Below are 19,052 nucleotides of genomic sequence, written 5' to 3'. Positions count from 1 at the left end.
CCATTTCTTGATTTTGGACTGTTGTGACTCACTCGGCCCCAGAGCTCATTTCTTTGAAAGGAAAAAAAAAAAAGGAAGGTTTTGCTTTGGGTTTTATTTCTGTTTTCACCTTGCTGCTTCAGCTTCTGCTGTAACAAAGGTCTATGTAAGCACCATAGAAAAGGCCCTATGGTCTTGTCCAACATTTAATAACCTCCTATAGGACATATCAATTATACGTACAGCCTAAGGGTTGAAAAAATTGCCTTCCCTATCCTTTTTCTTTTAAAAGAGTAAATTCAGTAGTATCCTGACAAAAATAAGGTAAAATGCTTGTGAGACTATTAGGATACAAAGTATATGCTGATTTATATATTTTATTCCTTAATCTTAGTACAAAATACCTTATTTCCTTGATTCCAAGATGCTATCAAACTGCACTTCCAATTTACAGACATTTTTTACAGGAAATACAAATAAGTACACCAAATATATGAATCACTAATGTGTAGTTATCGGATGCATCCACAAGTCAGAAAATACAATATGAAAAGGTGGTGTCTTAGACTTGAGGCTGGATGATTTTTTTTGAAAATGGAGAAATTGCCTTAGGTAATGTAGAAAGCATGTAAGACAGCTCTTTACGCAAAGAAGCATTTATGGTAATAAAGTATTTGCTGCATGGGATGGCACCCTCCTTCCTTCCCCACAAATTCTCCCTACGTTATACCTTGTAATTCTCTTCATTTTATTTTCTAGTACATTTCCAAATGAGAAGAGCCTAGAGCTCCAAATACCTTTTTCTAGCCCGTCCATAAACACATTTTGGCACCTACGCATAAAATGACATTGACTTGCTGCAGCCACCACGGAAGGCAAAGATGGCCACGTTTTGGCTTTCGCGGCAAAAGAAGTGGGGTGCTAGCATGCCCGCTGCAGGCTGGGGGATCGCAACTGGCCGCATCACGGGGCTGGCTTGAGCTGCTGCGGGGAAGGGGCGGTTTTCCAAGCGCGGTAGCGCCCCCGCGCGGCAGGACGCGCAGACACACCCCGGGCGCCGGTCCATTTTTGTCTCTTCTCTCTCCACGCTCAGGAGCACGAGTATGTTTGACATGCGGTGTGAGGAGGAGGCCGCGGTGCAGCCGCACAGCAGGGCCCGCCAGGAGCAGCTGCAGCTGATAAACAACCAGCTGCGAGAAGAGGACGACAAATGGCAAGATGTGAGTGTCGGCCAAGGCCACGGGCAGCGCGGAGGCTGCCCAAACCGTGGGTCATATCCCCCTTGGAGCAGGAAATCAGGGGGTTGGGTAGACAGGCTTGAAAGCCAGGCAGGGGGAGGGAGCCCGTAGAGGATTTCAAACCAGTGACGGGAAGTGTGGGATTAGTAAGAAAGTTAACGGCAACGTGAAAGGTGAAGGATACAGATGTGTATTCCGCAGGTACTCTTGCTAGAAGGTTGGCCACAAAGGAGGGGGAGCAGGAGGGAGGCAACCGGCATGGGATGTAGAGTTGAGGATGCCCTGTCTTTTGAGATGATACATTGAAATCAATAACGATGATGATGGCAACAACAATAATCGCCAACATTGAAAGCCTGCCGGTTACAGGCACTGTTCTGCCTTGCATGTAGGAATTCTTCAGTTTCCTTAGTAACCCGATGAGGTAGCAACTGGTATCGTCCTCAGTTCCACACATATGTCCCAGAAGAGCTAAGTAACTCACCCAAAGTCACACAGCGGTGAGTGAGGTAACCAAAATTAGAACCAGAGAAGGAGGTCTTTATGGCCTGATGAGGGCCTTGAGATCGTCTCTGTGCTGAGAGCAAAGAGCCAGGGCAGGGAAGAACGCGAAGATAGGGATGACAAGAAGGACTGTGGATTCTTCCATGTAATCCTCACAGAGCACTCTGAGGTGGCTAATGCAAAACTGGTGGTCCAAAAGTTAACATTTCCAAAGTCTACGTAGTAATAATTATGACTACAATATATTGGGTACTTACTCTGTCTGGTACCTTACATGTACTATGTCATTTAACCCTCACAATAGGCTGGTAAGAGTAGGTGTAATTGGCATCCCTGTTTTAGAGATGAGGAAACAGAGGTACAGACAGGCTAAGAAACATGCCTGAGATTCCAAAGCATGGAAGAGATAGCGCTGGGATTACTTCCCACAGCTGCACTCCCATCCACCTGACTCCAGACTCCTAGAAATAATTATTTCTGCCTTTTCTTCCTTCCCAGAGGAAATTGTGTAGGTCTGTGGCTGATTCCTACTATCCTGTTGTCAGCAAGTCCATTCACAATGCACAGGTCATAAATCGGAAGAAATGAAATTTCTTGTGATACCCTGTGAAGCAATAGTTTAAAATTTAGCAGCTGACGTGAAATATGATTGCATTGCACATTACTGTGCTTAAATGAATGCATTGCCCTGCTGTGGATATTGTAGCTCTATCTGAATATTTCCTGCCTTTGAGGCATTCCTGTTCCAACCAGACTTACATTGGATTGGGTGGCAATGCCCTAGCATAGTGCTGGGCCCATCGTGAGCGCTCACTAAACTCTAAAGAGTAAACATGGAGTTGTGTGTAAGCCTGGAGAAGTATGTCCTGTCTACCCCTGACCCCCCACCCCCACTAGGACCTGGCTCGTTGGAAGAGTCGTAGAAGAAGCGCTTCCCAGGACTTAATCAAGAAAGAGGAAGAAAGGAAGAAAATGGAGAAGTTACTGGCTGGAGAGGATGGAACAAGTGAACGAAGGAAAAGCATCAAAACCTACAGAGAAATTGTTCAAGAAAAGTGAGTTCTTTGGTTGTTTTTTTAAATGTGCAATATGCTCTAGATGTGCTTTTTCTAAAAATTGTTGGTATTCACAGAGGCTCTGGCACCAGTATTCCACACTCCCCGTGCTCCCCTTTCAGCTCGACCTTGGTTCCTACCAAGGTCTTCTTTGCCATTTTTGTGACTGTTGACTTTGTTCTTGCTGCCCTTCCCATGCTCCTCCTTTAGAGAGCGGAGAGAGAGGGAGTTGCATGAGGCCTACAAGAATGCACGGTCTCAGGAGGAAGCAGAGGGGATCCTTCAACAGTACATCGAAAGGTTCACCATCAGCGAGGCTGTTCTCGAACGCTTGGAGATGCCAAAAATTCTGGAAAGAAGCCATTCAACAGAGCCAAACTTAACCCCCTTCCTGAATGACCCCAACCCCATGAAATACCTGCGGCAACAGTCACTGCCTCCACCCAAGTTCACTGCCACTGTGGAAACCACCATCGCTCGCACCAGCGTTCTGGATACCAGCATGTCAGCAGGCAGTGGCTCTCCAAGCAAAACTGTCACTCCTAAAGCAGTGCCTATGCTGACACCCAAGCCTTACTCCCAGCCCAAAAACTCTCAAGAGGTTCTGAAGACCTTTAAGGTAGGATACGTTCCTTAAGAATAGAAGCAAAACCAAACCCCAGGTAAAGAAAGAAAGCATCTCACCTCAAGAAGATAGAATTATTTGCATCAGACAAAAGAGGAATGTATTAGCATTTACAATTGTGAAGTTTATGCCTCAGGAAATTTGGTTTGCAAATAGTTAAAGGACAGATGTTCCCCCCAATTCCTACTGTTAATACTGATAGACTCCAATGAGATTGATAATTGAGACATCTCCATGAGCAAGGCTTATTTTTGAATTTGATATAAGGGCATGGTCTCTCTATAGTAGTGGTAACAGACCCTTAGTTTAGTAAAACCCTGGGTATCCCAGGATACCCTGGGGCTATAGCAAAGTCCTCAGAACAAAATTTTAATTGCCTTTGGTTTAAATAGAAGCATAGGCAGCCACCTCTTCTTTTTAAGGAATTTGACATCCTAGCCAAAAAGATGCTACAATTGAAAAAAAAAAAAAAAAGAGTAATACAAGGAGTACATAGGAACATGGGATGTACTTGATTCCCAGATGACACGGGTTTTTAAATTTTTAAGTGGAAAGAAACTAGGTTGTTTCCTACCAACATGAATATGTAAAATACTGTTCCAGAACGAAGGATCGTTTGACAACCAGACATCTTTTCACTTCCTCAAATCTCAGTGTTCTCCCTCACATCATGAGGAAGCACTCATTCTTTGGCTTAAAGCTCTTTGGACTACAAAGAAAAATCAGTTCTCATGGTCCCTGCACGCCACATGGGTTCTTAATAGAAGACAGAGGTGGACTTCATCACCAGGAGACAAGGGCACATGACTGTGAAGAAAGTTTGCTCAGCTAAACTAATTGAGCAATGTGATGTCATGTATCTTCCTGTTGAATTTCAGAGGGAACCAAAGTATATACTTTCTGACTATTGCTTACATAACTCAGAATGGATCTTAAATATCTGTGCTTTAGCCTTTGCCAGAACAAAAGGAAAGTACCCTGGATGTCTCATCTGGGTTGAATAGAGATGTGTGTCCCCTGAAGGGCTGGAGCTGTGTCTTTGTTGTTCACAGCTTCTTCCTAAGAGCCTGGCCTAGGGACCTGGGAAATAGTAGGCACTCACCAAGTTCTTATTGAATAAATACATGAATGTTCCTTGAGAAAATGAGCCACTCATCAGGCAGGCTCACACATAGATAATCATGTCCCCATACATGCTCAGTATCCCACCTAAGTACTACACCGGGTCTCCTTCACCTAGGGCTCGTGACCATGAACTATCTGTGATGTTTCATGAAGGAAGATTTGATATTGAGGTGGCCCAGAACAGGGGTGGATAATACATTTATTTAACTTGGTGTCCAAAGCATCCGATCAGATAATGTAGATGTCCATTTCCCTTTCTTTATATGAATAGTGCAAGGTGATCATTTAAACAGAAGAATTTTGATAGATGACTTTATGGCAAGACTTTGGCCCTGAGGAATCCCTGTCTCTCACCATTGTGGCAAAACAGTGTCAAAGGTCTCAGGAAGAGCATTCATGGAGGAATGGGGAGAAGAACTTAAGTAGAGATCTTCTTAGAGCTGGGGTTCACTCTTGACCACCAATGAGCCCTTGACTCATCATAGGCATTTATGGCTATCAGCCCCATTCACAGCCCCACCACTCAGTGGGTGAACCCAGTTATGGTCAAAGGTAGTATATAAATGGAAAGTTGTTACCAGATAATGCCAGGGTAGAAGCTAAGGGGTACGTGTGTGTGTGTGTGTGTGTGTGTGTGCTCATGTGGGTAGGGCAGTGGGATGAGGGAGACAGAGAATACGGGCTTAGTTTCGTAGTACAACAGAATTTAGAGTAAAGGAAAATCAAGTGAAATAGTTTAAGCCAGTGTTTTTCAAAGCGAGAATTATTACCTGTTGCCAGGTTATGAAATCAATTTAGTGGCTTAGTATTAGCATTTTTTTTAAATTTTTCTTTACCATTTATTTATTATTGAGAGACAGAGAGACACAGAACGTGAGCAGGGGAGGGGTAGAGAGAGGGGAAGACACAGAATCTGAAGCAGGCTCCAGGTACTCGGCTGTCAGCACAGAGCCGATGCGGGGCTTGAACTCACAAACTGCAAGATCATGACCTGAGCCAAAGTCAGTCGCCTAACCAACCGAGCCACCCAGGTGCCCCTAGCATTTTTTAATAAAGTAAAATAGAATACAAAAAAAAAAATAGTGCATCACATAAAATAAAGGTAAAAAGTATTTTGCAAAACCCCTATTTCAGCTATAGTTATGTGGGTGTGCTCAGTTGTGATTTAAGTTTCTTTCTTATGGATCACAGACAATAGATTCTTTAAGCCACAGGCTTAAGGTAAATAAACCCTAACTAATATCTGACCTTCCATTATTCCTCTTGAAAGATTTTAGAAGGCCTAGTAATAATAATGGCTAATGTTTATATACATAAATTGTGCCAGATATTGTTGTAAACTCTGTACATATGTTAACCCATAAAATCCCCTCAACAGCACGATCAGGGAGATGCCATTATAAAAGTTTATAGATGAGGAATCTGAGCACAGAGGATAAGACACTTGTTGAGGATTATGTGGTTTTTAAATGGTAGAGCCAGGATTGAGTCTTAGACTGTCTGACTGCAGCTTCCTCTTATAACCACTGTGTATATTGCCCCAGACTTTAAGACGGAGGGTTCTAGGTGCCTTTTAAGAAGCCAGACTAACCACCCTCTCTGCTCCTCCTTTCTTGCTTTTACCACCTTCCCTACACATGGGTACAAAACAAAAATATTTTAATGTGATGGCCTTTTGTTCTTGGAAAAATTGGGATTGTAAAATTAACTGGAAATAGGGATTCACTGTAATATAACATAGTATCAGGCCCCCTGCCCTCCGTGTTAGCTTCCAAAAATGTACCCATTGCCCCCTTACCACAGAATAACCTATAGAAGTTTCCTGAGCTGAGGTGGGTTCTACCTAATTTATATGATAACCAGAAAAAAAAATCTCAAAACTGTGGAATAGTAATCAGAACTTGAATGAAGAAGTACACTGCAACCCAAATATGTGACATGTATTTATACTTGATTCTTTAATTTTCTATACTTTAAAATAAGAGCACAGACCAAGTGAACAGGAAATTTAACCCAAAGTGAAGTGGCCCGAGAAGATTGATGAATTTTAAAAGAGGTTCTGGGCACCTGGGTGGCTCAGTTGGTTAAGTGTCTGACTTCTGCTCAGGTCACGATCTCACGGTTCTTGAATTCAAGTCCCCATTGGGCTCTGTGCTGACAGCTCGGAGCCTGGAGCCTGCTTCAGATTCTGTGTCTCCCTCTCCCTCTGCCCCTCCAATGCCCATGCTCTGTCTCTCTCTGTCTCTCAATAATAAATAAACGTTAAAAAAAATTGTAAACTAGGGGCACCTGGATGGCTCAGTCAGTTAAGCGTCTGATTTCAGCTCGGGTCATGATCTCACAGTTTGTGAGTTCAAGCCCCGCGTTGGGCTCTGTGCTGACAGCTCGGAGCCTGGAGCCTGCTTGGGATTCTGTGTCTCCCCCTCTCTTTGCCCCTCCCCTGCTCATGCTCTGTCTCTGTCTCTCAGTAATAAATAAATGTTAAAAAGAATTAAAAATAAATAAATAAATAAATAAATAACTTAAAAAAATAAAAATAAATAAAAGAGGTCCTTAAAGAGGTCATTTATGGGGGCCCTAATTTCCAGAGCCAATGGAAGCATTTGAGAGGCCTTACTTTTGGTTGGATCCTGATTATTAAGTGATAATGTTTTACCGTGACTCTGAATGTGTTCTTTTGTTATAGTCTTTCATTGGGGAATAGCTTGTGTTTTTTGTTCACTGTGTTTTTTATAGGTAGATGGGAAAGTCAGTGTGAATGGAGAAACAGTTCATGGTGACAAGGAGAAGGAAAGAGAGAGTCCCACGGTGGTACTTGCCTCCTCATTAACCAAATCCCAGATGTTTGAAGGTGTGGCCAGAGTGGATGGGTCCCCAGTGGAACTCAAACAAGACAACAATAGCATTGAGATCAACATAAAGAAGCCAAATTCTGTTCCCCAAGAACTGAGAGTAAGAGCAAACTTTTTTTTTTTTTTTTTTTTTTTTCCTTTTTGGGATCATTCCACTGTGAAAGAATGTCTTTTTTAAAATAAGTATTGGTTTCAGGAGCAGAAGTCAGTGATTCATCACTTACATACAACACCCAGTGCTCATCGCAACAAGTGCCCCCTAAATCCCCATCACCCATTTAGCCCATCCCCCCGCCCACCTCCCCTTCAGCAACCTTCAGCTTGTTCTCTGTGTTTAAGAGTCTCATGGTTTGCCTCCCTCTCTGTTTTTATCTTATTTTTCTTTCCCTTCCCCTTTGTTCATCTGTTGTGTTTCTTAAGTTCCACATATGAGTGACATAGTATGATATTTGTCTTTCACTGACTGACTTATTTCGCTTAGCGTAATATACTCCCATTCGATCCACATTGTTGCAAATGGCAAGATTTCATTCCTTTTGGTGAATATATATCACATCATCTTTATGCATTCATCAACTGATGGACATTTGGGCCCTTTCCATAGTTTGGCTGTTGTTGATAATGCTGTTATAGACATTGGGGTGCATGTATCCCTTCAAATCAGTATTTTTGTATCCTTTGGGTAAGTACCTAGTAGTGCAATTGCCGGGTCGTAAGGTAGTTCTATTTTTAACTTTTTGAGGAACCTCCATACTGTTTTCCACAGTGGCTGTACCATTCACATTCCCGCCAACAGTGTGCAAATGTTCCCGTTTCTCTACATCCTTGCCAATTCTTATTTTTTGTCTTATTGGTAGTAGTCAGTCTGATAAGAGTGAGGTGATATTGTGGTTTTGATTCGAATTTCCCTAATGAGCGATGCTGAGCCTCTTTTTATGTGCCTGTTGTCCATCTGTAAGTCTTCTTTGGAAAAATGTCTATTCAAGTCCTCTGAACATTTTTTAACCACTTTGGTTTTTTTGATATTAAGTCATGTAAATCCCTTATATATTTCAGATATTAACCCCATATCAGATGTATGACTTACAAATAACTTCTCCCATTCAGTAGGTTGCCTTTTGGTTTTGTTGACGGTTTCCTTCTCTGTGCAAAAGCTTTTTAGTTTGATGCAATCCCATTTTTTTTATTTTAGTTTTGTTTCCCTAGCCTAAGGAGACTGGTCCAAACAAATACTGCTAAGACAAATGTCAAAGAACTTACTGTCCATAATTTCTTCCGAGCATATTATGCTTTAAGGTCTTACATTTAAGCCTTCAATCCATTTTGAATTTATTTTTGTATATGGTGTAAGATAATGGTCCAATTTCATTCTGGGATTTGTCTTTTGAAGAATAAAGTGTTCTTTCTCAGAGGAGCTGACAGGATCTAATTCTTCCCCACAGTGCTCAAATCCTATGAAAGAGTTTCAAATTGGAATAAACCAAAATAATTTTCTCACCAGGGAAATGTGTTTACTGGTCTCCAGGAGCAAAGTTTTGTGATCCAGGCAAATGCTGAGTCTGTCAACCTGGAATTTCATTTCACTTTTCATTTGTGTAAATGTTATCATCTCTGAAGAGTTTTTACCAATTATCATAAGATGAAATAGTGAGTTTTGCTACTAGCATGGAAACTTTACTGGTAGAGTCAAACATATGCCTGTAAATTAGATGCTTCTAGAATTAATTAGGCATTACAGTGGTAGAATTGCTTTTCTAGGACAGTTAGTCATTCTGTTCTTATTTATCTTTGCCACACTTAATGAGAAGCAAGTTTAAGTTCCTTTCATAAATACCTTTCCATGACTCAATTTGACTATGCCATCAGGTCACAGGGCCTTTGCACATAGTGTGGAGCTCAGCTCTTTCTCATCGTACTTTGGCAAAGCAACAGTGTTGGCGCTATGCTCATCCCATGACACCTGCCACATAACGGAGGTACACAGGGCTTACCAAGGCCCGGCAGATTAATTATAAACACAAATCCTGAGCGCTCTGCTATCAGGAACGTGTCTACTTTCTGCCTCTCACCATTTCTTCCCCCACCATTTTGTTATTTGAATTTGGGGGAAACCCTGCTCGTGGATGAATGGATTTTATTCCTGATAGAAGTTAAAGGATTAAGTGAAGAGATTAGATGGTGTGTAATGCCTAAACTCCCTAAACCAACTATTTAATCTCTCTTGTTCTAAGTTTTTAACGCTTTGGAAGGAAAAAAAAAAACTTTACTTATGACCTTAAGTAGAAGACTCCTAAAACAGAAGAAAACGGAAGTTGTTTGTTTTTAGAGCAGTAGAGCCTCCCTTTAAAAATATACTCATTCCTGGGACACCTGGATGGCTCAGTCGGTTAAGCGTCTGACTTCAGCTCAGGCCATGATCTCATGGTTTGTGGGTTCAAGCCCCACGTCGGGCTCTGTGCTGACAGCTCGGAACCTGGAGCCTGCTTCAGATTCTGTGTCTCCCTCTCTCTCTCTGCCCCTCCCCTGCTCATCTCTGTCCCTCAACAATAAGAAAATGTTAAATAAATATATATATTTAAATTATATATACTTGATAAAGTTACTATTATATATATTTGATAAAATTACTATTATCAAGAATAGGTATATATATACATGCCATATATATACATATGTGTGTGTGTATGTATATATATATATATATATATATATATATATATATATATACCCCCATTCTTGGTAATAGTAATTTTTTTTTACTTTCACAATGAGCATATTAAAAAAATAGCTTGTTCTCTTTTAATGACAGGTATTTTCCACTGTAATAGTAGTAAAACTCCCTAAAGGCAAAGAGAAAATGGATTGAAATATTTCACATTGATTGCATATCCCCAAAAGTATCTTGGTTTAAGAGAAGCAAAATTAGATGCTCTGAAAGAAATCATGTTATTTCAGAAATTTACACAGTGTAACAAGGAAAATTCCAAACACAAGGTGGCCAGGTGGTCTCTTCCCCCGAACCAGTCTGATCCTGGGCAGTCTCAGGATGCAGGCCCAAACTCATGGAAAAGCCTGGGAGTCTCTTCCTTTGTTGTCCAAGTATCTCTTACTTGGAAAAACTGCCTTGTTTTGGAGTAATTTCTAGTTCAATAAGTCCTAGTGGTTGTGAATAGGAAGTGGCATTTATTTACCCTGGCTCTGGTACCTCTGGCTCTTGAATAAACTATGGCAGTGGCTCTTACGTTATTTTCTGGGTAGATAACTACCTGTATATATCTGTTAGAGTCTAAGCCAAGTTGTTAGCTATATGACACAAGATGTTGGCTCATTATTAAGACACTCTTCATGCTCTCTTACAACGTATGACACCAAAAGTTTTCCATTCTGAGTGTGTTGTCCGAAGAGTCATTTTAAAAGAATCTCTTCTCCAATAAACTTACTGCTCATTTTACTTCCTTCACCGTATTCCAAGAAAAGCATTTCTTGACTGTGTTAACAGCCAGTGTATTCCTGTTGCAGTGATGGAATTCATTGGTCATGGCAAAATATGGCGGCCGGCTTAAAACAGGGCACTGCGCTTCACAGTCTCCCCAGGCTTGATACCAGCTTGGACTTGATTTGCTGTTTCTAATTCATTTGCCCCATTCTGTGGGGCTGTCAAAGGAATAGTGTTCTGTTTAAATGGTGTCTTTCTTCCAAAAACTGCATTCCCAACAGATACACTCTTTACAGAGGAGTTAGCCTCACCCACCACTAAAATGTCACGGCTCTCCAGGGCAAGCTGGAACCGTTCAAAGGGCATAGCGGCAGTGGGCAGGAGCGTTAATTCAGACCGTGGAGGCAGAGTAGCAGAGAAGGGTGATCGCAGGCCTACGGCGGGGGGGGGGGCGGGGGGGGGGGGTGGAGACAGAGTAAGGTTGGAGCATCAGCATCTTGGGCCAGCATGACCACTTTTGTACAATATTATGGCATCTCTTTGGCTCATTTCTACCTCATCTTTCTCATTGAAAACTCTTGGGACCATGGCTCTCTCACTTTAGAAATAGATCCCAAATTAAGTGAGGCTTGCTATTATTTTTTTTTTTTAATGCTCTGGCTGTATCTGTCGATACCAGCAAACTCCAGATCATCCTCCGTTGAATCACCTTTAAGGTAATGAGACTGTGATGGCAGTTACCTTGCCAATGGTTGCCTGTTAACCAAGAAGCATGATTTAAGGAGTGCCCTCTGCCCCATTTTTGAGACAGGAAAAGAAACTCAGAAACATGCCAGGAAGGCAGTTTTCATAAAGCAACCAGAAAAGTATGTAAAATAGTATTTGCTTAAGTGGTAGACAATAGGGTCGGCAGGCTAGAAGGGTATAAGATTGCAAAGAACAAGTAAGATCATTATTGTTTGCGCTTAGTGGGAAAGGTTTTGTGTGAGATGTGGATTTTGAATCTTGAACTCAAGTGCGGGATTTGCATTGGAATGGAGGAGGCTATTCCTCATGTTGGGAATAGCGGAAGCAAAAGCATGGACAGTGGGGAGGAACCCATGAGAAGATTCCAAGGTGGGGGGAGGTGGTCACAGGGCTAAGAGGTGATGAGGGTGAGTAGGATGCTATATCCTCCAAACAGATGGATCCTGTCTCCTGTGACCTTACCTGATATCCCTAAGATATTTCCCAGCAAAAACCTAACACCTTTTTTTTTTTTTTGCATTTTAGTATATTGGCTTCTGTAATTAAATCATGTCATAGCACAAATGCAGACTCCTAGAATCCAGGATTAGAAAATAATTTGGAAGTTCTTCTTCTCTGATGATGAATTTATTCTGTTTAGTAACCTACACAATGACATTTATGTCTCCATCAAAGCTAGTCCAGTGTTTTCTTGATCCACTGTGAGTTGTATTTGTATTTAAATTTCTTCCTTCCTCAGTGGTAGCAAAAATGACCATTTCCTAAAACACCTAGAATACTCCATGCAGTAGGTCAAAGATCTAACCCCACCTGCGCCTCAGTTTATATTTAAAATAAGGGAGATAATAGTATATGCATCTGGTGGTTATTGTGAGAATGTATGTATAAAGAGCATTTGGCATAATGTCAGGACGACTCACAGACAGAGGTGTCCTTAAGTTATTTTTAATATGGTCAAAGAACAAATGGGAGAAAATTACAATATATTTTTCAGAAGCCCCAAAAGGTTAAGTAGGTATAAAGTTTTTTCGGTTAGAGCAAGATCGTCAAAATTACCCTCCCTCTTGCACAGGTGTGCATTTCAAACAAATGACATGAATTCCTTGTCATCGTCCAACTCAGCTTGTCAGCCTTTCCAGCTATAATTCACTAAGAAACACGCAGATGTGAATAGCTTTTTCCAGAAGGTGATCGCCTTTGCAGACGCTCGTGTGATTCTTCCGCAGCCCTTTTTGCTCCTTCTATTATTCCCCCTTCCCCAATTCTGGCTTGCCTCTGCCACCTAGATCCTGCTGATCAGCTCCCACTTGCCAACTCATTGCAGGTGGTGCCAGGCAGGCGCCCCCTGCTGGCCAGCACCTTCTTACCAGATTTGTGGCGGTTCTCCCTCCTTGACCAAGAAGGGCCAAACTTCACCAGTAGGTATCCAGACTACCTCATCTGCTTTTCTCAAACTAAGTAATAAGGTAGGTAGGTCTGTTTTTTCAGCCTTGAAAACATCAGATTTAGGCCTTCCTCTTGAAAATGTAGTACTTTACTAACGTTTTCTGATCCAGGAAAACAGACAATCAGATCTTTCTTGAAACATTTCATTTTGCAGTGAGAGCAAGGGGAAGGCATTTGAGTAGGTGCTGTTTTCCTTACAACTGAGACCAACTGCAAATTCCTTTTAGATGTCAAATGTCATCAGAGTTTTTTCTTTAGAAACTGTTTTTCTCCATCTAGAAGTAATTGTAAGAGTGTTCAATTTAAGGCCCTTTTAAAATCATTAAAGACATTTAGGTACAGAAGCAGTGACAGGCTTCAAAAAGTATACATCAAAGATAATTTAAAAAATCAAAGCTGGCCCATCTTACCTGTTGGTTTGAAAAGTTTAAGGCAAAAAGAAAAAGTTCAAGGAATGGAGAGTCTGATTCTTCACGTGGATCCTCTTTCAATCCACTGAAAATAGATACTTAGAGGTTTAAAAGTGAAAGGGGAAACACATGCACCACATCTGTGGCACCTGGCTCACGGTACCAAGACATAAATAGACGGATTTTCCAGGCCTCTGTCCAGAGAAGTTATTCGAGACTGAAGCCAGGAAATCACTCAGTCACAGAATAGAAGCTCAGGAAAGGACGTTGGGTATCACATCTTCCAACCCATGGAGGTTAAATGATCAGTCCAGCTTCTCATTCTTCCTCTGTCCTGGAAACAGGACCACCCAGGCTCTGGGTCTCAGCACGGTTTTTGCTCTCGTGCTTCGCGTTTCCAGTTCCTTCTCTAGTGTCACTCTCTGGGCCAATCCACCAATCAGATCCTTGTGAGAATGAGCAGCCAGATGCTAGGTAGATTTTGTGGCTAGACCTTGTTCCTCTTGGGCCAGGAATCGGCTACCTCCCACCTGCGGCCTCAAGGCCAAGTCTGGCCCCAGACCTAGTTTGGATGGATCAAGTTCTCAGTCCAGGAGAAGCTCATTCCTGGCTTAGGCCCCAGCAACCTTTCTGTGCGTTCATTTATTCAGGCCCAGGGGTCCATTCTTATTTACTTGTTTTCATTCTTGAACAGTGTTCTGTTTGGAGAATTGAAGACCTCTCTCTGTTTAGCTGTAACTGAAGGAAAGTATGGGTCAGAAAGTGAATTTTCCAGCAAGGCAAGGTTTGTTTCAGGCAAATTTCTAAGTCTATCAGTAGTGGTTAAAACTGCCAATTTTGAACTCATTTCCTTTGAAATAGTGATGTGAGTACAAAAATAACAAACCTTCAAGATGCAGTATCCAGACACAAGTTAATTAAACTATCTTTGGGGATTTCCCTTGATTATATACACAGTTGACCCGAACAACGTGTTTGCAGCTGTACCGGTCCATGTATATGTGGATTTTTTCTGATAAATACAGTATAGTGCTATACATATTTTCCCTTCCATGTGATTTTCTTAGTAACATTTTCTTTTCTCTAGCTTACTTTATTTTAAGAATACAGTATAGGAATACCTGGGTGGCTCAGTCAGTTAAGTGTCTGACTTCGGCTCAAGTCATGATCTCACAGTTTGTGGGCTTGAGTCCCTCATTGGGCTCTGTACTGACAGCTCAGAGCCTGGAGCCTACTTGGGATTCTGTGTCTCCCTCTCTCTCTCTGCCCCTCCCCATTTACTCTGTCTTTCAAAAAAAGAAAATAAACTTTAAAAACAAGAATACGGCATATAATACATATAACATGCAAAATATGTATTAATTGACTGTTTATGTTATTGCTAAGGCTTCTGGTTATCAATAGGCTATTAGTAGTTAAGCTTTTAAAGAATCAAAAGTTACATGTGAATTTTTGATTGTGTGAAGGGATCAGCACCCTTAACCCCACCTTTGTTCAAGAGCCAACTGTGGTCTCTACATATTGCAGAACACAGAAAGGTATAAAGAAAATAGAAACTATGTACTGCTTCCAGCCACTCATAAATGGATACTAAGATTCTTTTTTATTTTTTCTAATTTTTTTAGTTTATTTCTTAGAGGGGAGGGGGAGAGGGAGAGAGAGAGAGAACTAGCAGGGAGGGTCAGAGAGAGCGAGAGGGAGAGAGAGAATCCCAAGCAGACTCCACACGACCAGCGGAGAACCCAATGCGGGGCTCGAACTCACGAACTGCGAGATCATGACCTGAGCTGAAACCAAGAGTCGGATGCTTAACCGACTGAGCCACCCAGGCACCCCCTAAGATTCTTTTTCAAATGTGTCTCCTTCTCCTCTTTTTCTCAGTGCATATAAAATATTTTTTAAGTGGGTTAATGTTATTTAAATTGTGTCACAGCTTGCTTTTTCTCTTAATTTATCCTGAATATTTTGCTAGTTAATCGCCTGATTTGGGTGACTAGCATGTCTTTAAAATAAGCTGGAGAGTATAAGTTCCATAAATAATGCACAGAATATTTGCTTACCTAACATGGATTACATATCTGCTCTATGCCAGATACTGTGCTGTGAGCATCCCTGACCCCTCAGAACCGGGGCTGATGGAAAGCCCCAAGATGGGGTGGTGGCTGGGGGCTTTCTGGTCCCAAGCTGCCCTTGGGAGTAGAGACTTAGCTAAATTGCCTCCTCTCCTGAGAGATTCCGGAGAGTTTTCATCTTTTGCAGGACAAATGGATGAGAAGTAGAATGGAAAGAATGAGGTAGAATGGATGAAAAAGAAAGGGAATGGAAAAGGCAGTTTGAACGATTTCAGCAATAAACTTGGGGACTCTCAGGTTCTTAGACTGCTTTTTTTACATTTTTTAAATGTTTATTTATTTTTGAGCGTGTGAGTGGGGGAGGAGCGGAGAGAGAAGGGGGAAAAGAAGATCCGAAGTGGGCTCTGACAGCAGAGAGCCTGATGCAGGGCTCAAACTCACGAACCGTGAGATCATGACCTGAGCTGAAGTCGGACGCTTAACCTACTGGGCCACCGAGACACCCCTCTTAGGTTGCTTCTTAATGATCAAAACCTTTAAATACCTGGGGACAATGTGGAGGTAGAGAATGGAGCACTGGGGTTATCAGCACCGGGTAGGGTTCCCACCTCCCCGGCTTACTAGCAGTGTGACCCTGAGTAAGCCACAGCCTCCTGGGCCTCAGTTTCCACACCTGTATAAAGAGAATCATATCGATACATACCTTTATAAGCTTGCTCTGAGAATCAAATGAAATAATCCACGTCACATGCCCCAACAGTGCTGATACATGGTAAATGCCGCAAGTATTGTGACTACAAGATGTAACCTTTAAAGCATCATTTTAAGGGAAGAAAAATAGGGTCATCTGGGAACTCAGTATTTGAGTGTTTAGCCATATAGAAATGCTTTCAGAAGTGTGAGCATTCTTGGAAATGGAAGTTCTCTATTGGTCATGCATAAGTAAAATCTTCCTGGAATGTGATGTGCTAGTAAAATAATCCTTAGTGAAGGAGTGCTTGAGGATTTTGTCTCCTTTGCATTATAAATTATGTGCAAAGGACTTCATGAATTATTTCCTTGATTCCAAGTGGCACGCTTTCCACATTGGAACGTTTCTACATCGGTATATATCTTACAATCGGTATATCATACTTAACAGACAGTATATTTTTTTTCTCAGTAGTACCTAAAATAATACAACTTAAAATTGCTGGCATCTGAGGTTTAATAAACCATGCCTGTTTCGTTGTTCGTTTTTGGAGCAGGGAGGCTTTGGCCTGGTTTTTGTAGTTAATTTTTTTTTTTAGTAATTGGAAACACTAGTGTTCTCAAAAGCATTATTCGTCAGTATTTAAATCTCCAAATTTGATTCCCAATCTCAGATAGACTTCTATAACTAATCAATTTGGGGGCGACCTAAAAATCAGTATTTCTGATGGCATTTTATATATTGACATCATAAAACAAAAGTACTATCACGTATTAATATTTCTATGTGTATGGCGGGGGAAGCATGTTAAATTATAAAACCTAGCTTACTCTTTTGTAATGCTAGGCTGGTTCGTCTTCAAATGCTGCTATCATGTCAGTCATTCATATAACAATGTAAACACACACAACATATACGTACATAATAAAAGAGACTTTGGTTTCCTTGACTATTTTCATTCATTAGGTCTCTTTAAAGGGATTCAACTCAGGCTTGTTAATGTAGTAAAAAGTTACAAAATCCATCGAATAATAAAAATATGATGCTTATTTCCTGCCTAGGGTTTTAAAAGTGTATTTTAATTTAATATTATGTTCTTTCAGAATTGACATGGTGATCCATCATTAGAAAATGCCCATCTAATTCTGAGGATTTCAAAATCACCCCATTCTCCAAAAGAAAAAACACATTTTGCCAGTAGACACTATTGTAAAATCTCTTAGAAAGCTTGAAAGGCTTGTTGCCTGAAGTTGCTTTGTGGGTTTTTTTAAACTTAGAAAATTTGCAAACAATTTTTTTACAGTGGTTTTTCCAATTTTTTCCAATTTTTTTTTATTGTGGTAAAATACACATAGCATAAAATTTACTATCTTAACCATTTTCATACGTATACTTCAGTGGTATTAAGTACATCCGTAGTGTTGTGTAACCATCACTGCCATCCATCTTCAGAACTCTTTTTGTCCTCTTGCAAAACCAAAACTCTGTAGCCATTAAACAATGACTTCCCATGATACCCCTGCCATCAGACCCTGGCAACAACCATTCTCCTTTGTTTTCCCCTCCCCTTGTACCCCATACCCCAGCCTCTGGTAACTACCACTCTACTCTCTGTTACTACAAGTAATCTGGGGGGGAGTCTCCACACTATTTTCCACAATGGCTGTACCAACTTACATTCCCACCAACAGTGCACAATAATTTCCTTTTTTTCATATCCTCGACAACACTTGCTATGTTTTGACTTTTTAATTATAGCCATCCCTAACCGGTGTGAGGTGATATCTCATTGCGGTTTTGATTTGCCTGATGATTAGTAATGTTGAGCATCTTTTCGTGTACCTGTCGGCCATTTGTATACCTTCTCTGGATTGTCTGTTTGGGTCTTTTAACTATTTTTAATGGGATTATTTGCTTTTCTCTCCCCGCCCCCCCCCCCCAACTATGAAGTTGTAAGAATCCCTTATATATTTTGGACATTAATTCCTTATTGGATAAGTGATTTGCAGTTTTTTCCCCCCAAGCTATAGATTACCCTTTCATTTTGTTAATTATCTCCTTTGCAGTGGAGAAATCTTTTAGTTTGTTGTAGTCCCATTTGTTTATTTTTGCTTTTGTTGCCTGTGCTTTTTGTGTCAAATCCAAAAAAATAATTTCCAAGATCAATGCCAAGGAGCTTTCTCCCTGCTTTCTTCTAGGAGTTTTACAGTTTCAAATCTTACATTTAAGTCTTTCATCCAATTAGACATTGTTTTTTGCATATGGTGTAAGATAAGAATCAAATTTCACTCTTTTGCATGTAGAGACCCAGTTTTCCCAACCCCATTTATTGAAAAAACTATTCTTTACCCAGTTTGTGTTCTTAGTGCTGTGCCTTTGTCAAAAATTAGTTGACTGTAAAAGTGTGGGTTGGTTTCTGGGCTCTCTGCTCTATTCCATTGATCTGTGTGCCTGTTTTTATGCCAGTACCATGGTTTTGATTACTGTAGCTTGCTAATATAGTTTGAAATCAGAAAGTATGATGCCTCCAGCTTTGCTCTTCTTGCTCAAGATGGCTTTAGCTATTTGGGATCCTCTAACATTCCATATGAATTTTAGGGTTTTTTTTTAATTTTTGTGAATAATGCCACTGGAATTTTGATAGGGATTCCGTTGAATCTGTAGATCACTTTGAGTAATGTGGGCATTTTAACAATATTAATTCTTCCAATCCACAAACACAAGCTATCTTTCCACTTATTTCTGTCTTCTTCAATTCTTTCATCAGGGTTTTATAGTTTTCAGTGTACAGATCTCTCACCTTGGTTAAATTTATTTCTAAGTATCTTCTCCTTTTTGATGCTATTGTAAATGAGATTGTTTTCTTCTTTTT

The 19,052-nt window shown here is 40.9% G+C and overlaps 1 protein-coding gene across 13 annotated transcripts in view; it reads left to right on the top strand.

The window, feature by feature from the left end:
- Window positions 1-19,052, top strand: part of LIMCH1 (LIM and calponin homology domains 1) — a 327,254-nt gene that overhangs the window by 266,707 nt on the left and 41,495 nt on the right. For all 13 annotated transcript variants that reach the window (XM_019413364.2, XM_019413331.2, XM_019413339.2 and 10 more), the window contains 4 exons: window positions 1,073-1,199; window positions 2,619-2,776; window positions 2,987-3,395; window positions 7,263-7,478. In XM_019413364.2, the coding sequence (XP_019268909.1) occupies window positions 1,073-1,199; window positions 2,619-2,776; window positions 2,987-3,395; window positions 7,263-7,478 (910 nt within the window). The remainder of the gene's footprint in view (window positions 1-1,072; window positions 1,200-2,618; window positions 2,777-2,986; window positions 3,396-7,262; window positions 7,479-19,052) is intronic.

This window comes from Panthera pardus, unplaced genomic scaffold (assembly GCF_024362965.1).
Source record: "Panthera pardus isolate Hobbes unplaced genomic scaffold, ASM2436296v1 HiC_scaffold_13, whole genome shotgun sequence".
NCBI classification, from domain to species: Eukaryota; Metazoa; Chordata; class Mammalia; order Carnivora; family Felidae; genus Panthera; species Panthera pardus.
The sequence above is the reverse complement of the archived record's forward strand: the minus strand, read 5'-3'. Positions and strand labels throughout refer to the sequence as shown.